At 41.8% G+C, this 21,751-nt stretch overlaps 1 protein-coding gene across 1 annotated transcript in view; it reads left to right on the top strand.

Moving 5' to 3' along the window:
* The window catches only part of DNER (delta/notch like EGF repeat containing), a 379,425-nt gene that overhangs the window by 256,073 nt on the left and 101,601 nt on the right, over positions 1 to 21,751 (top strand). Inside the window, exon 7 of the mRNA XM_058299983.1 lies at positions 15,337 to 15,450. Within this exon, the coding sequence (XP_058155966.1) occupies positions 15,337 to 15,450 (114 nt within the window). The remainder of the gene's footprint in view (positions 1 to 15,336; positions 15,451 to 21,751) is intronic.

Raw genomic sequence — 21,751 nt, forward strand, 5'->3', positions numbered from 1 at the left:
CCTGTGAGGATTTACAGTGTCCGGTGATTGCCTCTGAAGCACCATCCAGGGCAGCTCCATGTCCCAAAGACGCCTCCACCTCTCATCTCTTCCTGCCTTTCCCCATACCCATCAGCCACCATGTCCACTTTTCCCAATCCAATGCCACCTCTTCTATGTGGACATTGGATTGATTGTGTCCATTGCACCTCTATGTCAAGAGGAGGCTCAGATTCCACATGGATGCTGGATGCAATCCTCCCACTTTCAGTTGTAATCACTCTAGGCTCCATGGTGTGGTGGTTGTCCTTCTTCAACTCCATCTTAGCTGAGTGTGGTAAGTCCAATAAATCAGATTGTAGGTGCTGGAGTCTGTTGAGGCTCAGGACCTGGCTATCACATTGTCAGTCCAGAGATTCAAATCCCCTAAATATATCTTAAACCCCAACATTAACTGCACCTCCAGCACATTGATTATTGGGTTATATGGTAACTCTATACTTAACTCTCTAAAGAACCACCAAATTGTCTTCTATAGTGGCTGTGCTGTTGTACATTGCCACCAACAATGAATGAGTGTTCCTATTCTCCACTTTCTAACACTTGTAATTTTCTGTTTGTTTTTAAAAAAATAATAGAATAGCCATCCAGTCGGTGTGAAATGTTATCTTACTGTGGTTTTGATATACATTTCCCTAATAGCTAAAATATCTTTTTATGTGATTTTGGGCGATTTGTATACTTCTTTGGGGAAATATTTATTCAAGTCTTGCGTCCATTTAGAAAAATTTTTTAAATCTTTTATTGTTGAGTTGTGGGATTTCTTTACATAACTCTGGATATTAAACCCTTATTGGATAAGTCGTTTCCAAATATTTTCTCCCATTGAGTAGGTTGTCTTCTTATTTTCATAACAAAGTTCTCTGCATAAAAGTTTTTTATTTTTGATCAGGTATCATTTATCTTTTGTTGTTGTTGCTTGCGCTTTGGGTGTAACATCTAAGAAACCATTTCCTAACTCAAGATCCTGAAATACTACCCTATGTTTTCCTCTAGGAGCTTTATTGTTCTGGTTCTTATAGTCAGGTCTTTGATCTATTTTGAATTGATCTTTTATTTTGGTATGAGGTAGGGATCAACCTTCATTCATCTGCACATGGACATCTAGTTATTCCAGCACCATTTGTTGAAGAGACTATTACTTCCCCATTGAGTTGACTTGACACTTTTGTCAAAAATCAGTTGGCCACAAATGTGAGGGTTTATTTCAGAACTCTCAATTTAATTCCATTGGTCCATATGTCTGTCCTTGTGCTGGTACCATGCTGCTTTGATTACTAGGGCTTTGTAATAAGTTTTAAGATCGGGAAGTGTGATTCCTCCAACTTTCTTCTTTTTCAAGATGCTTTTGCCTATTCTGGGCCCCTTACCCTTCCATATGATTTGGATGATTAGATTTTCCATCTCTGCAAAGAAGACTGTTGCAATTTTGATTAGTATTGCATTGAATTTTCAAATTGCTTTGGGTTGTTCATGTGGATTTGAATTACTGTCTGGGGTCACATGCTTTTAGACTGAAGAACTTACTTTAGTATTTCTTGTAAGGTGGGTCTGTTAGAAGTGGATTCTCTCATTTTTTTCTTTATCTGGGACAATATTTATTTAGCCTTCAGTTTTGCATAATGCCTCTGCTACATTTGTCTCTTGATTGATAATTTTTTTCTTTCAGCACTTAAAATATATTATCTCACTGCCTTCTGGGCCCAATTGTTTCTACTGAGAAATCAGTTTGTTAAAACTTATTGGGATTTCCTTATAAGTGACACATTGTTTTTCTCTTGCTACTTTTAAGATTTTCTTATCTTTGACTTTCAACATTTTTACTATGATGTTTAGGTTATTTTTTTTCCTCAAAATATTTGGAAAGTTTTCTGCCATTTTTTTCTTTGAACATTTTTTCCTTCTCTTTCCTTTCTCATTGTCCTCTCCTTCTGGTACTTCAATTACACATATATTCTTATGCTTAAAGAGGTCCCACATTTCTCTAAAGTTTTGCTTATTTTTATCATTCTTTTTTCTTTTTGTTCTTGGTTTGCATAAAGTTTATCTGTTTATCTTCAAATTCACTAATTCTTTCTTCTGCCAGTTCAAATTTAGTGTTGAGTTCCTCAGGTGAATATTTTTTTAATCAGTTATTGTACTTTTCAACTTCAGAATTTTAATTTGACTTTTAACATTTGTACCTCTTCACTGATATTCTCTTTTTGATGCATCACGCCTTACTTCTTTGATCAAGCTCTTCTTTTGCTTTTAGAATATATTTATATGGGAAACGGACTTTGGCCCAGTGGTTAGGGCGTCCGTCTACCATATGGGAGGTCCGCGGTTCAAACCCCGGGCCTCCTTGACCCGTGTGGAGCTGGCCATGCGCAGTGCTGATGCGCGCAAGGAGTGCCGTGCCACGCAAGGGTGTCCCCCGCGTGGGGGAGCCCCCACGCGCAAAGAGTGCGCCCGTGAGGAAAGCCGCCCAGCGTGAAAAGAAAGTGCAGCCTGCCCAGGAATGGCGCCACCCACACTTCCTGTGCCGCTGACGACAACAGAAGTGGACAAAAGAAACAAAAGCAGACAAAGAAACAAGATGCAGCAAATAGACACCAAGAACAGACAACCAGGGGAGGGGGGGAAATTAAATAAATAAATAACTCTTTAAAAAAAAAAAAGAATATATTTATAATGGCTACTTTGAAACCCTTTTATAATAAATCCAACATTTTGTTTCTCTCAAGGGCCATTTCTATTGCAAGCTTTTTTCTCAATGTATAGCTCATACTTTCTTGTTTCTTTTCATAACTTCTAAGTTTTTGGTGGAAACTGAACATTTTAGATAATAGATTGTACTGGGTTGCATCTCCTCTCCCCTTCTCCCAGCCTTGTTATTCTTACTTCTTTCTTTGTTTCACTCTTCCATGCCTCCACAACATTAAGTGTCAAAGATTGCTCCTTAGGGAGGTACAGCTTTGGGTATCCCCACAGTCATGCTGAGATGACAGTGATGCTGCTAGAATTTTCTTCTGCTCTTTCACTGTCCACACTTAGCTATTAACCTCCACTAATTGCTGGTTTATTGTTTTGTTGTTTACAACCATGCCCTGGGACATATATCACTTTACAGATGAAGCTGCTCCTGAGGAAACAGCTTTCGAGGTCAGTATTTGATATTTGTTCTGATCCCAGGAAGGCTCCTCCCAGCTGTCTTGTTCCCCAGTTTTCTTTTGCAATCTAGTTGGCTTATGACTACAGATAGGCTGTATCTTCATTAGATCCAGGAATCTGTTCCCAATTCCTTTTGCCACAACCTCATTGTTTTTGAGAGTCCTCTTTGATTTAAACTTCTTCATGCTCTGATGCAAATGAAGTCAATTCCTTTGGGAAGAGTTTAGGTGCTATCTGTTTTATGGCCTGTTGTTCTTCCTGGACAAAATCTGTGAGTCAGTGCTCTGGAGCTGGGAGCTGGGACAATGGCAGTCTTTTCTGTGAATGATATTTCCCTCTAGGAGCTGAATTCTCCTTGGAGGGCTCTGGAGCCTGAGTTCTTCTCGCCTTGCCTCTCCAGGTGTGGAGCTACCACCTCAGGAGCCAGGGGCTAGGCTATGCTCAGCATCCCAGCATGCCACAACCAAGATGGAGCCTCCTTAGCATGAGTCAGGGCTGGGCTCCCACCTCTCAACTGCACTTGCCTGGAATTTAACCTCAGCAACAGGTAGCTGGGGTAGGATGAGAAGTATCAATTTCCTGCTTCTCTTGGGAAGAAAGCCCTTTGAGCTGGAGGGTGAGGGAGCTGTGCATGGAGTGGAGTCTCTGCCTTGCTGAGCTGAGAGAGAGCAGTCTTGATCCAACACAACAGACTCTAAGTCTCTTACCAAATGTTTTTTGGAATAGCTGGTTTTTCATTTGCTGTTTGCCTTTAAGACTGTTTCCAGAGGCTTTAAATGGTTATTTGTGGGTTTTAAAAAATTTTTTTCACCAATTTACTTGGGAATAGATCAGTAGAGTTCCTCATGTTATGCTGGAAGTTCATCTCACTCAATGAAGATTTGTTGAATGAATGGATGAATAGAATGAGATAAAATTCTGTAGGAGGCATGCAGGTATACAGTAGGAGCTCATTCCCCTTCCCTCTCTTCCCTCTGCTCTGTCTCCCTGGAATTTTCTTCATCGTACATGTTTGCTATTTGCTTTCTACTCCAGATTATAGCTGGTGTCAGGGCAGGGTCTGTTATATTTACATTTATTTTGCTATCCCCATTCAGTGCCAAATCCTGTGCTTGGGACATAGTAAACATTTGAAGTGTGACAGAGTTGAAATTGAACTTCTTTAATTAGTATTTATTTTATAAAAGCTTTCCAATTTCAAGAATATAATTTATCTTCAAAGAAGCTCTTTCTTTTTTTAACTTGGGAAGAATAGCTGTGATACATGTTCAAAATCACCATTGCCAAAATACTATTAGCATTATACAGAACGTTTTCCAACTTCAAAGTACTTCATTGTTCCTACTAATTGGTGATTTCAGCCTATATTTAAAAACTCATCATTTCAGAGTCAAGGAGAACATAGACTGTGTGTTCTCATCCCAGCCTTACTATTTTAAATACTGAGTGTTGATGAAGACTCAAGGTGCCTTTGTGTTGTCTACTAGTAATAGGACAATTTCCTCCTGGAAACAAACCCTCAGTTAACATTTACTTTGGTTTCTTGGACCAACCCTTACTCAACTCAAGAAGTGAGTGCATTGGCAGATCATGAATTGCTTTTTAAAAGTGGGTTAGTTCAGAGTTTCAAAGCTCCTCTCTTTCTCCTCATCTCCCTCTTTTTCGTCATCAAGACCACACATTGATCTATATCCAATTCACAGTTTCTTACCCACTCCCACTGCTCTGACTTCCTTTCTCTTTTATATCATGAAGCAGCATCTCCAAGGCCATTGCTGCTCCCCCTCTCACTCCCTAATTTCCAGGGCATTCTCTTAGCCGCCCTCCTGTCTTTGTTGGTTACCTCTTCTCTCTGGAGACACCCCCCTCCCTCTGGAGAGCTCTGCAAGCCCCTTCCTCCCTCTTCTGTCCTGTCGCCTTCCCCCTCTGGAACCTTCTCTTCAGGTGCTTTCCTCTGCCTTTGGAGAATCACTCCTTATGAGCTGACCCCTGTTAGCATATGACTCCCGCCCGGCAGTGCCAGCTCTTTTCTTGAACCTGGCCACTGACTGCCCTGTTTGCTAACATCTCCTACTCCTTGGATTCCAAACCAGACTTGCCAGCCGTCCTCCTTCTAGTACCACACATGTGCCCTCACGCCTGGCTCTTTTCTCCAAGTCTCCTGTGTCTGCTAGGTGTGCTCTCCTTGCCTCGCCACTGGCTAGAAGCTGGGCCCTTCCAGTCATCTCCCTCATCTCAATCATCTTTTCTGGGTAGTCCCCAAGTTTGCTTTGTTCAAAAGATCTCCCACCTGCCCCTTCTCTTCCTTTTCATCCTCACTGCCCTAATTCCAGCCCTTGTGGTCTGCTGCCTGCTTGGCTGCAGTAAGCCTCTGTCCCCTCCCGTGGCTGTGTGGCCTGGCTCCCAACTGCCTGCATGCTGGAGGGCATGGCTGAGCTGGGCTGAGACCTCAGACAGGGGGCCGAGGGCAGAGCCTGCTTCCACTATTCATTTCTGTGTGACTTGGGGAAGTTCCTTCCTCTCACTGGGCCTCTTCTATGGGTCAGATGGGGGAGGTGATGGTGTCTAGTGCCCACAATCCAATAGTGGTGGTGCAGGTTAAATTAAATGACACCTACGGGGAGCTTAGAAAGGCACCCAGCACATAGTAAGCACTCAATGAATGTCAGCTGCTGTTATTGTCGTTGTGAGGCCAAAAGGTTGAAGGCCTACGCGGAGCCCTACCGCTAGCCCCTGCAAGGGAATTCTCCTCCTCTCTGGCCATAGTTGGCTGCAGCTCCTTCTGTGGTCTTCCTCTCCAGTGAGCAATGTGGACCATTTGTGCCCTAGAGTCTCCTGGCTTCTCTGCTGAGACCCCAAGGAGAGCTGTGACTGAGGGGGCCACCCCTGGCCCAATTTCTCTTGACCTTCACAGTCTTTTCAAACCAGGTTCATGAATGAAGGAATGAGCATGGGATCTGGCCTCTGTGATCCTGCATAATTCTAGGCTGAGCCACTCACCAACTCTTACTCAGCCACTCTGAGCCCATGTTTTCTCATCCATGAAATGGGAATGATGGTATTGACCTTGCAAGAGTAAAAGAGAGCACATGCACACTTGCATACACATGCATGTACGTGTATGCACCTAGACAGCTAAACCTACATACTAACACACTGGCACAGAGTAGGTGATCCCTAAAGGGCACTTATTTGTAGCTTCGAAATACTAGTAAGAGAAAGAGGAATGAGCAGGATTAGAGCCATCCTTCTCTTCATTCTTTCTCCAAAGGCTTTGTCCCTTAGGCGCTCCTTCCCTTTTGTCTAGACCATTTCAAGCCCCAAAGTGAAGTGAATGGGACCAGGAAGGGAGCAATCTGCAGCATGCTTCCCTTGCCTGTCCTCTTCTCAGAAACCTTCACAGGGGCTACACTGCTGACCCCAGCGTCTGGCCCAGGCCAGCCTTACTGCCCCCACTTCCCTCAGTCCAGCCTTGTCACCGCCATCTGACTGTGGCAGACTTAGAGCCATTTCCATACTTCTGCTCCCACCATGCCTCATCTCATCTGGAGTTCAAGGGTCCTGTAGGCAGGAGCTGTTTTCCAGACTTCTTTTAGATTTCCCAGTTGTGAATGATCACTCACCAAAAAGAAAAAACACTTTTCGAAAGAATGAGTGAGTGCTGCCTCTATGGTGAACTTGGAATTCAACTGAAGAATGTCTTTAATTCAATCCCTTAAATTGCCCGGACCATTTCATAAATTCTTAATTAAATGTTTTTTCCCTTTTGATTTCAACTTCTCAAGGGGAGTCATTAATAAAAGGAAATTTTCCTTGAGATCTTTCTCCTGTAATCAACAGATTTAAAGATATTGGTATTATATGTAAATCTGACCAATATCAATATTGCAATCTCTTATTTGGAAGACAGGGAAATAGAATGAAAGGGATTCTTGCCTTAAAAAATGGCAATGCATGGGGCTTTTGCAATCAAATGTTTACTATATAATAAGAACTCGTAGCGTCTCTGGCTCAGTCCTAGGGCTTCGTTCTTCAATGAATAGCATTCATATTTGATATTAAAGAACTGGTTGCTGGTATTTTCCTGCACCAGTGTCTCTCAATGGGCATCAGAGTCACCTGGAGGGATTCTGGAAATGCAGATTGCTGGGCCCCACCCCACAGTATCTGCTTCAGGAGGTCTGGGCCGGGGTCTGGGTATTTGCATTTCTAACACGTTGCCAGGCGCTGCTGCTGCTGCTGCGTTCTGGGAACCACACTTTTGGGAAACTCGGATCTGAACTGTTAAAAACTGAGTGCTCAAACGATGTCATCACATAGCTTTGCAATTTTAAAATCCATACATTGTTCATCCCTTCAAAGAATACCGGGCCACTTCTTCTGTGCCAGGCATAGTGCAAGCTGCTGTGCATTCAACTGTGCACACACAACAGAAAAGGCCTCTGCTGGCTGGAATTGATCTCATTCACTACTGCTGCCCAGGAGGCAGGGTCATCATCCTCCCTATTTCACCCATGAAGGAAGGTCAAAGTCAATGCCATAAGGAGGTTACTCAGCTGCTCATTTCAGTGACGCTACCATCCAATGTCCTTCCCGCTGTGCTTCTTGCCTGTCTGCTGGTGGTTATTTTGGTTTGTTATCTTGAGATTAGTTTTTCTAATTCTGCGGAATGCGAGCTTTCTTTCATGATTTGGTCTTTGTTGCAGATTCCCTTTTTAAATTATATTTTATTGATTGCTTGTCACAGATGGACCTCATATCTTCCTTTCTTTGCCTCTGGTCTTTAAATCATGCTTACGTTTGTTCGGATGCGTTTGTTTTCCTCCTGCCAGCAGATCTTATTCATTTTCTTCCCTGGTAAATAATTTCTGCCTTCCGACTTTGAAATTGGATGCTCTGAGACTGAATGTCTTGATGGCATGCAGAGTCTTGCTATTTATTTCTTGTGTCGATGTGCTAATATTAGGCACTCCGTCTCCACAGTAGCGGCTGAGGCCCTGGCACCGGCTGCTCAGATCCCCTGAGGGTGTCAGTTGAGACTGGTGGGCTCTCTTGCTGGCATCAGGCTTTCAGTCCAAATCCAGAAGCTTCACTTCACTGCACAGGCCAGGCTGTTAAAAAACAGGAGCGTTAAAAATAGCTCTCAACACAATTTCCACCTTGGCAGCTTCAGGACAGCTCTCCAAAGAAACAATTATTTTCTGCCTCACAGAGTCAAAGCAACACAGAGGAGCATTTTTATTTCAGTAGAAGAGTCACAAAGTAAACATCATACACAAAAACAGTTGTGCAGGGAAGGAGAATGTTTAAAAAAACACTGATTGGTTGCCTTCCTTTTTGATAAACTGACTCATTTCGCCAACTTCACTGTGTTGCATGTAACTTGGCACTGACCTCCAGAAGGTTTTCCTTCATTTGAAAGTCACAGGCAGTGTAGAGAGTGATTTGGGGGAGGGGGTGGGAGTTTTTTTTGTGTGTGTGGCAACAAAAATGCACCACCATGACAGGATTTTTTTTCCCTCCAAGTCATTCTGTCATTCTTGGGGAATATTAGACATATTTCATTTTCATACACTAATAAATTTTAAATTATGTTTTATTTAAGTATAAAATTAATATGAAATTAAATATTCTATGTCTACATTAGACTAAATGTAAACTGTTAATGTACTCACTGAATGGATTTGTAGTTCTATGCATTTCCCTTAAGAGTGTCTGATCATTTTTTGTCCCATTTTTGAATTTACTTTCTGCCATGCTTTCCTTATTATCACATGCCCTGTATTCCCTCTAATGTCATTTCTTGTGGTCAGACTATTTCAAAAGCACTAAGTCTCAGTTTAGAGCATTTCCAATCTTAACATGTCATGGAAAGGCATCCTTATTACTTATATACAACCCGAGGTACAACCTTTCTTTCATCTTCTTTGTTATACTAGAATGTTCTCCAAAGAATAAAATTGTATGATTCCTTAAAAAGAGAAATCAGTATTTGTCACCTATTTTTGAACCAATTATTTTACTTATTTGTCGAACATTGCAATTATGAATTCCTCAGTAACTTGAAGATTTTAGAGTCAAATAATTTATTTTTTAAATCGTCTTTAATTTGCTGCAGGTTATAAATATTCCTAAGGATTCTGACTTATAAAATGAGCATGGAGTAAAGGTAAGCTCTCAGCTGCAGAATGAAAAGGGGACAAGGGGCCTGAGGTCTGAGCAGGTTCTCTGAGCTGGAGACTCAACTAGTGGGAAGGAGGCAGCCATGGACTGGCAAAGTAGAGGCCATGGGCAGTGCCGAGTGCCCAGGGGCATCCAGTGGGGAGGGGGCTAGTTTTTTGATATCCTAGAGTGACTGTGTGCATAGGGAAAACTAACTCAGATTATTTTTTTTGCATTTGTTTCCTTGCAAGAATTAAACTTATAAATCATAGTGGTTCTCAAGCTCTGTGAAACATCCCAACGTGTACTGATGTAGCCTCCTCTTGTAACTTAAATTCGTAAATCAAAATTCAATTATTCAACCAAACATTTTAATTGGAATCATAAGTCTGACATATTCTCTCATGCGCCACATTTTCTCTATCATTACACACCCTTTACATACCAACACGCACAGATAATCTTAAACCAAACACACGCTGGCTTGATCTAGGCCATCCCATCACCATCTCTTTATTTGGTTTGTCGCTTTGCAGGGTTAAACGACTCACACTAAGGGGTGAGCTTTATCGTCCAGAGCTAATTGTCGTTTTTGACCCAAATGAATTGGAGTTGGCGCTTGGAGGGCTGAAGCTGTTTGTAGGAGAGGGGTTTTTGACTGGCTCACAAGACCTGGACATCTGGGGCAATTTTCCTCCTCTCAGTGAGGAACACCTGCCATCTGCCTCCTGCCTCCTTTTTATTGTTCTCCAACAACAGGAGACTCCAGCTCCATGCTCTCCCAATGGGGTTGAGTTCACAACGCACAGCCCCTGGATTCCGGAACCATCATTGCTAATTGTTGTGATTTTATTTGTAACCCTCACTATGGTTGTTGCTAACTTCCTCCCCCGCTTCATGGGGTTTTGCTTTTTTTTTCCCTTCTCTCTTTTCTTCACTCTCACATTTTCATGGCCTCGTAATGGCTTGAATGCCATTCCATTAGGTTTTCCCCATCTTATGTAATTCTTTTCTAACCTCTTCTATCTGTATTTCCTGATTTTACAGATGAAATTTCACTGCACCTCCATGAGCCCCCCCTCCTCAAATGCGTTGCTAACATTCTCCAGTAATTTTTCTACTTCATGATGATTTAAATTATGTGCCATAGTTTTCTTTGTAGGGCAGGGCTATACCTGATTCTGTTGGACCTTGCATCCCTCTGGTGTCTTTATCTAGCCCAGAGGCCAGCTGCGAAAATGATGCTACAGGCTGTGAGAAGGAGCTTGGCAAGTTTAGGGAGAGAACAAGGGCCAGAGTGGCTGACGGTCACTGGGGAGATGGGAGAAGATGAGGGTGCAGGGGCTGGATTGTGTTGGGCCTTTTAGCTGTTGCATAAAGTGGGTTTTATTCCAAGCCTTTTGGGAAGACACCAGAAAGTTTTCAGTATAGGAGTAATAGAATGTAAATTATGTTTTAAAAAGATCTCTCTGGCTACTCCCCTGTGGAGAATGGATTGTAAGAAAGCAAGTGTGGCAGTAAAGAGACGAGCTGGGAGGCTGTCGCGTGTCTCCCGGTGAGAGGCAGTGGTGCTCAGCACTAAACAGTTGGCAGTGAGATGGACAATCTGAAAGGTGTCACGTGGTTGCGACCAGGATTTGGAAGGTGGTCCATGAATACTTAAGATTTGGCTCTAAGGAGGAGCCATCGCACTAGCTAGAAGGATGAGAACTTGGACAATGACTAACATTTGCCTCTGTAGTTAATTGTAGACTTGTCATTTGAGAACTGGAATGAAGGAAGTTTGCCTGCTGTGCATTTTTTGGAAAGCATAGATGGCATTTGTGCCTTTTCTTCATACTTCCATGCCATCACATGGACTTTCCACTGGGCCTTGCCAACTTCCCCCCCGGGCACTTATGGCATAGATGTTTATGACCAAAATACCCATTTGTGTGTTGTGTGTGTGTGTATGTGTGAACGTGCTAAACCACATTCACTGATAACGACACAGGAAGGCTGCCATAGCATTCGCTTTCCTGTCTGCAGTGTCGATGCTATCACTATCTTGCTCACACATCTTCTGGAAGGCCTCCAGGTGTCTGCTGTCAGTCTAGTAAGATAAGGAAAGAGTGTTCACCGTCTGTGTGGGGACTTTATTTCCCAGAGAAGAGACTAACCTTTAGCAGAGAGGGAAAAACTAAGAACCCAGGCAACACTGTAAGGGTCTTTTAAATTTAAATTCCTGTCAATAACTCATATAGTTTTGATTCCTTGGCTATGAGATTCAATTTAACAAAAGGAGACACAGGGAGGGTGAACCATATATGTCTTAGCCAGGTCAGCGGATCACGTTTGTATAAGTATCGATGATTTGCCTGACAAGTCACTGGTTTGGGAGGGTCCAAGAGCTGGCATTTAAGAGCCCCCTGAGTCAGCAATAGGACATGTGGTTTCTGTCCCTCAGCTGGCCTAAGTCTGCCAGTGGGAGAAGAGCCATCAGTGTGGTACTTGTAGAACTTCCAGCTAGTAGCTCACTTGAGACCAACAATGATACCTGCTTAACTCTGACCAGTATGGTGTGGACCAGCATCAAGGCCTGAGGTGGTTAGTGCCTGGAGCTGAACAGCCAGGCACATGCAGCCAAAGATGCTCAGTAATCCCCAAATGCTAGCCCTGCCCTTGTATCTCTTCCTTCCCATTCCTCCCTACCTTCCTCCAGGCTTGTTTCCAATCTCCAGTAACCCTCAATCCAGAGACATGTCAATGGACTTGCACTTTACAGGTCTAGCCAATTTTTCTCCGTAGTTCCAAGTTCCCACATTTTAAAATCTTTAATATAAATCCTCTAAAATCAGATTGATGCAATGATTGATCCCCAACCATTGGAGGGAACTGTTGGCATTTTGAGTGAGACAACTCTCTGTTATTTTGGATCATTTCAGAAAATTCAAGACTTTGGCATCTCTTCCCACTAAATGCCAGGGGTACCCTCAAACTGTTAGGACAAATGAATACCCCATGCACTAAAAAGGTGATTTAGCCTTTTAGATCGAAAGCTCACTAAATTTGTATACAGCATTGAAACACGTAGCAGCACTTAAGATTGACGATGGTGATACATATTGCTTCTGGTATAATATAGTATTTAAGGCCATTGGCACACACTTAACTGCCTGTGTTCCAGATCAGCAGGCAATTCCCTAGTTGTGTAACTGTGCAAATTACTTAAGCCTTTTATTTTTTCTCCCTCTCCCCCAACCCTGCTGTTTGCTGTCTGTGTCCATTTGGTGTATGATCTTCTGTGTGTGTTTCTTTTTGCCTTCTCTCCTTGTTTTCTCCTCTACGCTTCACTGGAATTCAATCCTGAGAACACCTGATGTAGAAGAGAGTTTCCCTGTTGCTTGCGCCACCTCAGTTCCTGGTTTCTTTTGCCTCTTGCCTTGACTTTCCCCTCTCTGGTTGCATCATCATCTTGCTGTGTCACTTGTCACATGGGCATTCCTTTATCAAGAAACCCTGGGGCTCTAACTTGCGTTTTCCCATGTGGTAGACAGAAGCCCAAATGCTTGAGCCATGTCCGTTTCCCTACTTAAGCCTATTAATCTTCAGTTTCTTCATCTCTAAAGTGGGAATGACTTGAGTAATACTGACCTTATATAGTTGCAGTGATGATGAAATAATGTATAGTAGAAAAATGTGCTCTGTAATGAGAATTAGCCATTATTTTTAGCCAGTCATTCATAGCAGCTGCATTTACAAACAATTCACTCTATCTCATTTTGAATTTAGAGCATTCATTTGAAAATATAATCTTAACATATTATGATACTACTAAAATGTTCTGCTCTGAGATTTTGAAATAGCTTTTTGTCCCTGGTGTTTGGATTATTCGTTTACATTCATGTCTTACTCATCATTTCATATACACATTAGCTGAAATTTCTTATGCTGTTTATTTATTTATTTTTTAAGATATTTTATTTTATTTTATTTTTTAATTTATTTCTCTCCCCTTCCCTTCCCCCCAGTTGTCTGCTCTCTGTGTCCATTTGCTGTGTATTCTTCTATGACCGCTTCTATCCTTATCAGCAGCACCAAGAATCTGTGTTTCTTTTTGTTGCGTCATCTTGTTGTGTCAGCTCTCCGTGTGTGTGGTGCCATTCTTGGGCAGACTGCACTTTCTTTTGTGCTGGGCGGTTCTCCTTATGGGGCGCACTCCTTGCCTGTGGGGCTCCCCTATTCTGGAGACACCCCTGCATGGCACGGCACTCCTTGTGCGCATCAGCACTATGCATGGGCCAGCTCCACACAGATCAAGGAGGCCCTGGGTTTGAACCACGGACCTCCCATGTGGTACACGGACGCCCTATTGATTGGGCCAAGTCTGCTTCCCTATACTGTTTAAAAGCACATGGTAGGGGAAGCAGATTTGGCCCAACAGATAGGGCGTCTGCCTACCACATGGGAGGTCCAAGGTTCAAACCCAGGGCCTCCTGACCCATGTGATGAGCTGGCCCACGCACAGTGCTGATGCATGCAAGGAGTGCCGTGCCATGCATGGGTGTCCCCTGCTAGGCGAGCCTCACGCACAAGGAGTGTGCCCTGTAAGGAAAGCCGCACAGTGGGAGAAAAGTGCAGCCTGTCCAGGAATGGTGCCACACATATGGAGAGCTGACGCAGCAAGATGATGCAACCGAGAGAGACACAAATTCCAGGTGCCACTGACAAGAATACAGGCGGACACAGAAGAACACACAGCGAATGGACATTGAGAGCAGATAACTGGGGTGGGGGGGCAGTGCAGGGAAGGGGAGAGAAAAAAAAAATCTTAAAAAAAAAAAGCACGTAATAAAGAGTAGGACTTCAAACAAATGCCTCAACATTTTCATTCTGTAATTTATATTAATTTGAAGCTTAGGCAAACTTTATCAATCTCTAATATTGTTGACTTAGTTTTGCCAATCTCAGATTCAAATGTAAATGACAGTTCTTCAAAACTAACAACTCAGAAGGAAAAGTTTTTACGTACTTACCACCATCCTAGAAAGATAAAAAATGTACAGTATGAGTATAGTTGTATTGTAAATATCTGTGCATATAAACTTCTGATAGGAATTATCTCCAAAGTATTAATAGTATTATCACTCAAATAGCATAGCTAAGGATAACTTCTATTTTTGCATCTTATATTTTCCAAATTTTCCTTTGTGTTAGTAACAATTTCCCAACTTAAAATGAAAAACTTATTAGCATGTTGTTTTCTAAGCTTGTCTCCCTGGAGAGCTTTGTTTTCAGATTAATTTAAAAAATTGGAGTTTATTTAAAATTCCTTGGCTACACAGGTGTTCCAATAGATTTAAATCCTATTTCCTCCTAACGTTTGTTTGGTTATATTATTAGGAAGTAAAATCATCATAGCAGGCTTGCCTCTTGGAGAATTACTGAGTCGGATTTGTGACTTAAGTAAGATTAATATATTAATGTGCTTACCATGGATGTGCCTCCATCTCTTTATGTTAAAGGGGTAGGAAACTTCAATACAGAAGGGTTCTTCTAGCTCTCAAGTATTTATAAATTATAAAATTAAAAACTTTTAGTACCTGATCGCTTTTTTTATAGGTATTTGTGATGACCCAGGGAATACAGCCGTCATCTCAGGCACGCCTAGGAGAACTTTGTAAATTCCATGTTGTTCAAGGCCAGGGGGAAACTCTTAGGAGGGACAATGGTTTCAGTCTCAGCATCCCAGAGTAGTGACTAGCATTTCAGAAGAAAATGTGGACCGAATACTGAATAGGAAAGTCTTTCTGCACTGAAGAATTTAGCCAAATAAATGATTTTTGTACTATGGTTCTTTCTAACTGCGAGACTAAGTAGGAGCAAGTTGTGGCTGGGAGAGCTTTGTGTAAGGCTGCTGCCATAGTGGAATCCGTCAGCTCATGGCATGGTTCATGGAGGTTTGGGGTTGCCCTTTTATAACGTGTATCTTGTTTTATTCAGGTTATACTGGAGAGCTTTGCCAATCCAGGATTGATTATTGTATCCTAGAGCCATGCAGAAATGGAGCGACCTGCGTTTCTAATCTCAGTGGATTCACCTGTCAGTGTCCAGAAGGTAAATATTATTGCTCAAGGGATACCTTTCATTTTCCATTTTAAATTGTAAGTTGATTAACTTTGTCCTTTAAATTTCTTAAAATCTCTATACAAGAGGATTTCCATTTTGTTCAATTTATAAAACAAAAATAGAAGATGGTTCTTATTTTTAACTCTATGCTAGAATAGCTTGAAAATATATTTGAATACTGGGCATAATGTAGAAATTTCTGTAGTTTTTATTTATACATTGAAAATGAATAATTATAATGAACTGAGATCTTTAATGGTGGAGTTTCACCTGTTAAGAAGTCTTATTTTATTAAATTATTTGGTTTTTGATACCAGTTCACATAAAAAAAATTCGACATGAAGTTTACCTAACTTTTGTTTTTATATTAACTTTAAAAAGTGTTAGAAAATGCAAGTTACCTGGCAAGTCAGTTCTTTAGGGCAGCTTTTGTTAAAAAAAAAAAAATACTGTTAAGCGTAGTTTCGCCCGAAGAAGCAGGAGATAATCATGTCTTTCAGGAAACAATTTTGTATTTTGAGAGTTTTATTGATATTCCTACTCAGAGGGATGTTATAGAAGGGATTGCTTTAAATCTTTATAAGAATAACATGATATTGGAGTTTTTCTCTTAAACCAGAATGAAGCTCCTGATTCACAAAAATGATGTTTGACAGCTACATAAACTGGAGTGTCATCCTCCACAGAGATTAGACATAAAGCCCGAGTGTGAGGGAAACACCTCTGTTATCAAATTACCCTCAGTTGCCCTTGACTGAGAGGTTGGAGGTAACCTGGGTGCCTAGGGGTTGCCAGTGGCAGCCCCTGTAACCAGCAGTGCCTCATCCTTGTCTTTACTACTTTGGAGAATGGAGCATGAGCTGAAGAAGTGCAGGTTCTTGCCTCCCAGCTCCTGCTCACTCAGGCAGGAGCAGGATGGTCATGGCCATGCTTGTCCACCCTGTCTAGCTCTTGCAGTGAGTGGTGGACCAAGGCGATGGAGTGACACATGCTGGGTGCAACCCCACTCTTCATCCTCAGCTTGACTCTGTTAAACAGGAAGACGTGGAAATGTCACCAAGGGCTGATGGTTGAGTAGGCAGCACCAACCATTGCTTTCCTCTAGAGCACTCTGCAGGCTTCCAAAGCTTCCAAAGCTACAGACCGTGAGCTCTAATCAAGGCCTCGCTTCAGATGCCACCAGCTGTTGATTGCCAGCAATTTATTAATAGTATCTCCCCCTAACCACCATATCCTTTCTTGCCTTTTCTTGTAAATGTGCGTGATGATGACTTTGCTACCTTCATAGGGACCTTTCAGGATCAACAGAGGTTTTTGTGAAAGAGCTTTGAAAATGGAGAAATGCTTTATTCTTATTACTTTTGTTACCAGAAAATTGAAAGGAGCCCCTGGAGGCTCAGAGAGGTGGTGACATACATGGTGGCCCTTGAGCCCCAGGGATTTTCCTTTCACTCATACTTCAATGATCTCGTCGGTAATATTTGTTATACCTCTTGGATGCCAGGCCCTGTGCTGGGTGCTAGAAATATAATGGTCAGCAAAGCTGTGAGGGCTTCAACCGTGATGCTTACGCAAACAACCTTGATGAGGCAAAAAAGGCATCTGCCTTGCTGGGTCAGGAGAGGGTCCCATATGTGAAGACCCTTCGGGGGGCATGAGGGATGGCAGAGTTGAGGGTGTCAGGGCAAAGAGGTTGAGAAGGAGCATAGGGGATGGGAGGCTGAGGTGTCCCCAGGTTTTGTGGTCCAGGGTGAAGAATTCAATCTGTGGATCTGAAGCCTGGTCCCATTGCTTACTAAGTAGCTCTGTACTGTGGGCAAGTGACTTAACTTCCCTGTGCCTCAGTTTCTTTATCTGTAAAATCAGGTGATGACAATGCCTCTGTCATTGGATTGGTGTAAGGATTAAATGCTCGGCTAAGTACTCAGTAAATATCAGCTCCTTTATCGTTATTGTTTTTTAATAATTATTGTTAATGTGGTTATTAAACCACTGATGAATTTAGGCAGGGGGATTTGAAGACTTCACTCTGGAACAGAGTGGAGTATAAATTTGAGGAAGATAAAAGTGGGAATGGGAGATTTGGAGGACTATTGTAGAAGTCCAGGAAATGTATGTTGGCTGCTAGGAACAGAGGGGCAGAATTCAAAAAGGGGAGAAGCTGATGGATTTGAGAGAACTTCAGAGGAAAAATGGAGGGGATCTGGAGATGGCTGTGTTGTGGAGGGTGGGGGAGAGTGAAGTGGCAAGTTGTGGTTTCTGTACCTTTATAGTTGGTTGTGCTATTCGTGGAGAGAAGGAAAAGTGGGGGTCTTGGGTTTGGGGTGCCCTTGTGACATTCAAGAGGAAATGTCAGCTAGGCAGTTAGCAGATGAAGCTGGAAGCTAGGGGAGTCTGGGCCAGAGATTTAACCACAGAAGATTGGCCTCTAGATGGTAACTTAAGCCCTGGGTGTCGATGGGATTGCCTGGGGCCTTTCTCCTTCATCCAGTGGGCCATCAGTTCCTCCTTGGTGTCTAGAAAAAGTCTTGAGAAAATGAGTTCATCTAGAATGGGAAGGATGAAGGTGAATTAATTAATGGTCTTTATGTGAAAACTCGTAAAGAAGTTTGTCTTCTTTGAAGGTGGAAAGTTTAAAGGGGGTTTTAGGGAAGCAAATGTAGCTCAAGTGGTTGAGTGCCTGCTTCCTGTGCATGAGGCCCTGGGTTTGATCCCTGGTACCTCCTAAAAATAAACAGAAAAACCCAACTCTCATTGGGGAGTGACCTGCTTCCCATGTATGTTTTTCTAGGAAAAAAAAAAAGGAGGGGTGGGCATTATTAATGGCCCAGAAGGGTTCATTAATATGTTCTACATCTTAGCAGGAGCACAAAATTGGTCGACGATATCTTTAAAGCCGCCCCTCACACTGCCTTAGGGTGGTCCTGGTGCAGGAACATAGACCATTCTACACTTTAATAGACCTTGTATCTCTAGGAGCCTTCTAATATCATCCACACTGCAAAAGCAAGTTTGAAAAGTGCTTCCAATCCACACAAATGTTCTGGAGTTCTGAGCCAGCCTTGACCCTTGTCCTTCTCTTTTTCCTTAAGTCCTTTGTATTTTTGTGTGGATTCTGTCTTCTCTACTTCCCTCCATTACTCTTTCAGGCAAGGAAGGTATCCTATCCATCTCTTTTCCCTCGTCTTTCCCCAATGCTCTCTACCTGTGGATCAGCTTTTAGATATTATTTGTGTAAGCAGGAGGTAAGTGAATATTTGTTAAATAAATTAAATATAAAAGTCAACATGTGAATTTCATTCACTAGGTCTACTAGCTCATTTGATCTTCAAAACAACCCTCTGATGCAGATGCCGTTATTATGTCCATTTAACAGATGAGGAAAATGAGGCACAGAAGGTGAACAACTTGCCTCAGGATCACGTAGCTAGAAATGTAAACCTGATTCTCGTGTTCTCACCCACTTTCCTGTACCATCTTACTGTATTAGTTTACATTCCATTATGCTTATTTTAAAAGAATCTCTTTGTTACCCTAGTCACAAGGAATTTAAATGCAAAGTTTCTTGGGTCCTAAAACTTCTAAATGTCCCTGCCAAAAATCCTTACGCTTGGACATAGCTGGAAAAAAATTCAAATTTATCCCCCCGCTCACAGTGCAGTCCATTTACAACAAGCGCTCCAAGTGCAGAGAGCTGTACAGACCGGGTTTCCCCTGGACCGTGTGTTCCGCGTGGCATGTTCATGTCTTGCCCTTTTCCATCCTTTTCATTTTTACCCTATTTCCTTTAAGGATCCTTTCCAGCTGGTCTGGGCCAAGTCCTCAGATGGTGAGTTGCTTCCCAGTACCCTGCCTTGTTCACTCCTGCTTGCCTTTTAACCCCTTTTCCGAAGTTCAAAGCCAGGCAGACCCAGCAGACAACTTTGCGGTAACCATCACTTACGCACTCCTTTGGGGTGTGTGTGTGTGGGGGGGAGTCTGCTCATCTGCTCCTAGATTTTTATCCTTCATGCATGGGCTCTTCCTTTTCTTTGAGTTTCTACTTAACTCTCACTACAGCCATCTTTGAAAAGTGTGGTTTCAGATTCTGGTTACTGTGGGGGTGATACGAATTAAAAGTAAAAGTGCCATGGGTGTTTTCTTACACATATCTTATTGATTGACAGCAACAATGACAAAAGTAAGTAATTAGAAACTGATTTTATTACGCTTTACATTGATACTGCCTTTGTGTTTAGTTTAGAACTTCGAGATCCTTAAAATTTTAATTCCCTGCTTTTTAATTCACAACACGTCTAATCATGTCTTTAAGAACACTGCCTATTGGAATTTAACTATAGACTTAGATAAATGTATTTAAATATGTTTACTTAAGTACATGTACATAAATAAAATTTGGGTACTATTATACAGACATCATCTTTACTTCAGCATCTCAATTTTTATCTTTTCAGGGGGGATCTAAAGTAGAACACCACATAAATTAATAAAGACAAAAAAGAAATCAGTAGTGACTAAATCAGCAATGAAAGCTCATTTATTGGTTCTGCAAGAGTAACCATTCACATCCATGCTGAAGTCTTTTCCCAACATATACCATTTACAGACGGCATATGATCATCAGAGAATACAGTGGGAATATGGGGCTTCCTGCACTAATTTGAGAAATTATTATTTTATCCAATTCATTTCAGAAACATGAATGTAAAGGCATTTTCCAGTGGTATACCTACTAAAAGATTATTGATACATGTAATTAATAGCTGTTACTTTTACACTATGGTTACGAGGGCAAGTATTGCCACCAGGTAAGGGGACTCATATTTACCAGTACTATAACTACTTGAGTACAAAATTGGATTTTTTCTGCAGCCATCGCAGATATCCCATGGCCAAGTGTGAAGGTTCATTGTCCCTCACTGGCCATGACACGTGAGTCTGGGCCACATAAGGCAGTAGAACGAGGGATTAAGAATGTGGGTTTTAGGGTCACACTGCGTGGTTGTAGTCTGGACCCATGTCTGTTTTACAAGGTCTGTTGCTTCTTTGAGGCCATAGGACTGATACTAGTACCTGCCCTATAGAATAGAAAATGGCTTCTTATGATGATCATTAATTAGTCACATCACCTTTGGTGGGACATATAATTTAATGTCTTCCAGCTTTTGTTTCCTTGCTGTCAATGGAACAGGTTGACTATTATCTCTAAGGGACCGTAATCTTTAAAGCCCTTGATTGGACTTTATCAGTTTAAGAGCCCCTTGCTGAGTCAATAAATCCGTCTTGTTGTTTCAAGTAATGTTTATAGAGAAGAGTTTTATAACCTTTAAGGGACTGTAAGGAAGGCCTGCTCTTTAAACCTTCACTTTGGCCCAAAGGCCCCCTAGGTTAAATCCCATTGCAATGAAACTCCAAGGGTCTATCCAAATGACTTTGTTTTTCTGCATTTTACAGCCACAAGGAATGTGGCCTTATAAATCCTTTTGTCCAACTCAGATTTCAGTTGTAATGGTTTTCATCTTACAGGGATTTACAGGCAATAGCAGTACATGTCATAGAAGTTATCTTTCAGATGTTTATTGTGCAGAAACTGGGCATGCTCCCCATGAAGGATTTAGGGATGATGTATTTCTGGAATTTGATTGTTTTTTTCCAGTACCTGATATATATGAGCTTGGTGAAAACATTCTCTTAGGACCATATGAAACTGCATGTATTTACATAAGAAATGAACAACATGCCCTCATAAAATTAACAGGCCCTGAAAAAAAAATTCTTTTAAAGTTTGGCATTTTCCCTAAATCTCTACATTGTTTAGGAAACATGCAGCTGAGACTCTTGGGCTCCAAGTGGTGTATAGTTTCACCTTTTGGAAACAAAACAGGGTATTAAGACTTACTAAGTTTAAATAAAATCTTGTCTGTTTGTTCCAAGCTGATTAATTTTCGTTTAACACCTAAGCTTTTCTTTCTCTCTCTCTCTCCTTCTCCTCCTCTCTCTGTCCCTCCCTCCATTCCTTTCTTTCTTTTTTTTTCTTAGAGCACAGTCAATCAGTCATGTTTCTCCAGAAAAATGAACCAAAAGAATGTGTATGTGGAATTGAATATATATATACACACACGTATATAAGGAGATTTATTACAAGGGATCAGCTCATGTGATTATGGGGACGGGCAAGTTTGAATTCTGTGGGGCAGGCCAAAGGCTGGAAATTCTATTGAGTGTTGTTGAAGTATTGAGTATAAATTCCTTAGTCTGGAAACTCAGGAAGGAGTGGAGGGTGTAGGCT

Source organism: Dasypus novemcinctus, chromosome 7 (assembly GCF_030445035.2).
Source record: "Dasypus novemcinctus isolate mDasNov1 chromosome 7, mDasNov1.1.hap2, whole genome shotgun sequence".
Classification (NCBI taxonomy): domain Eukaryota; kingdom Metazoa; phylum Chordata; class Mammalia; order Cingulata; family Dasypodidae; genus Dasypus; species Dasypus novemcinctus.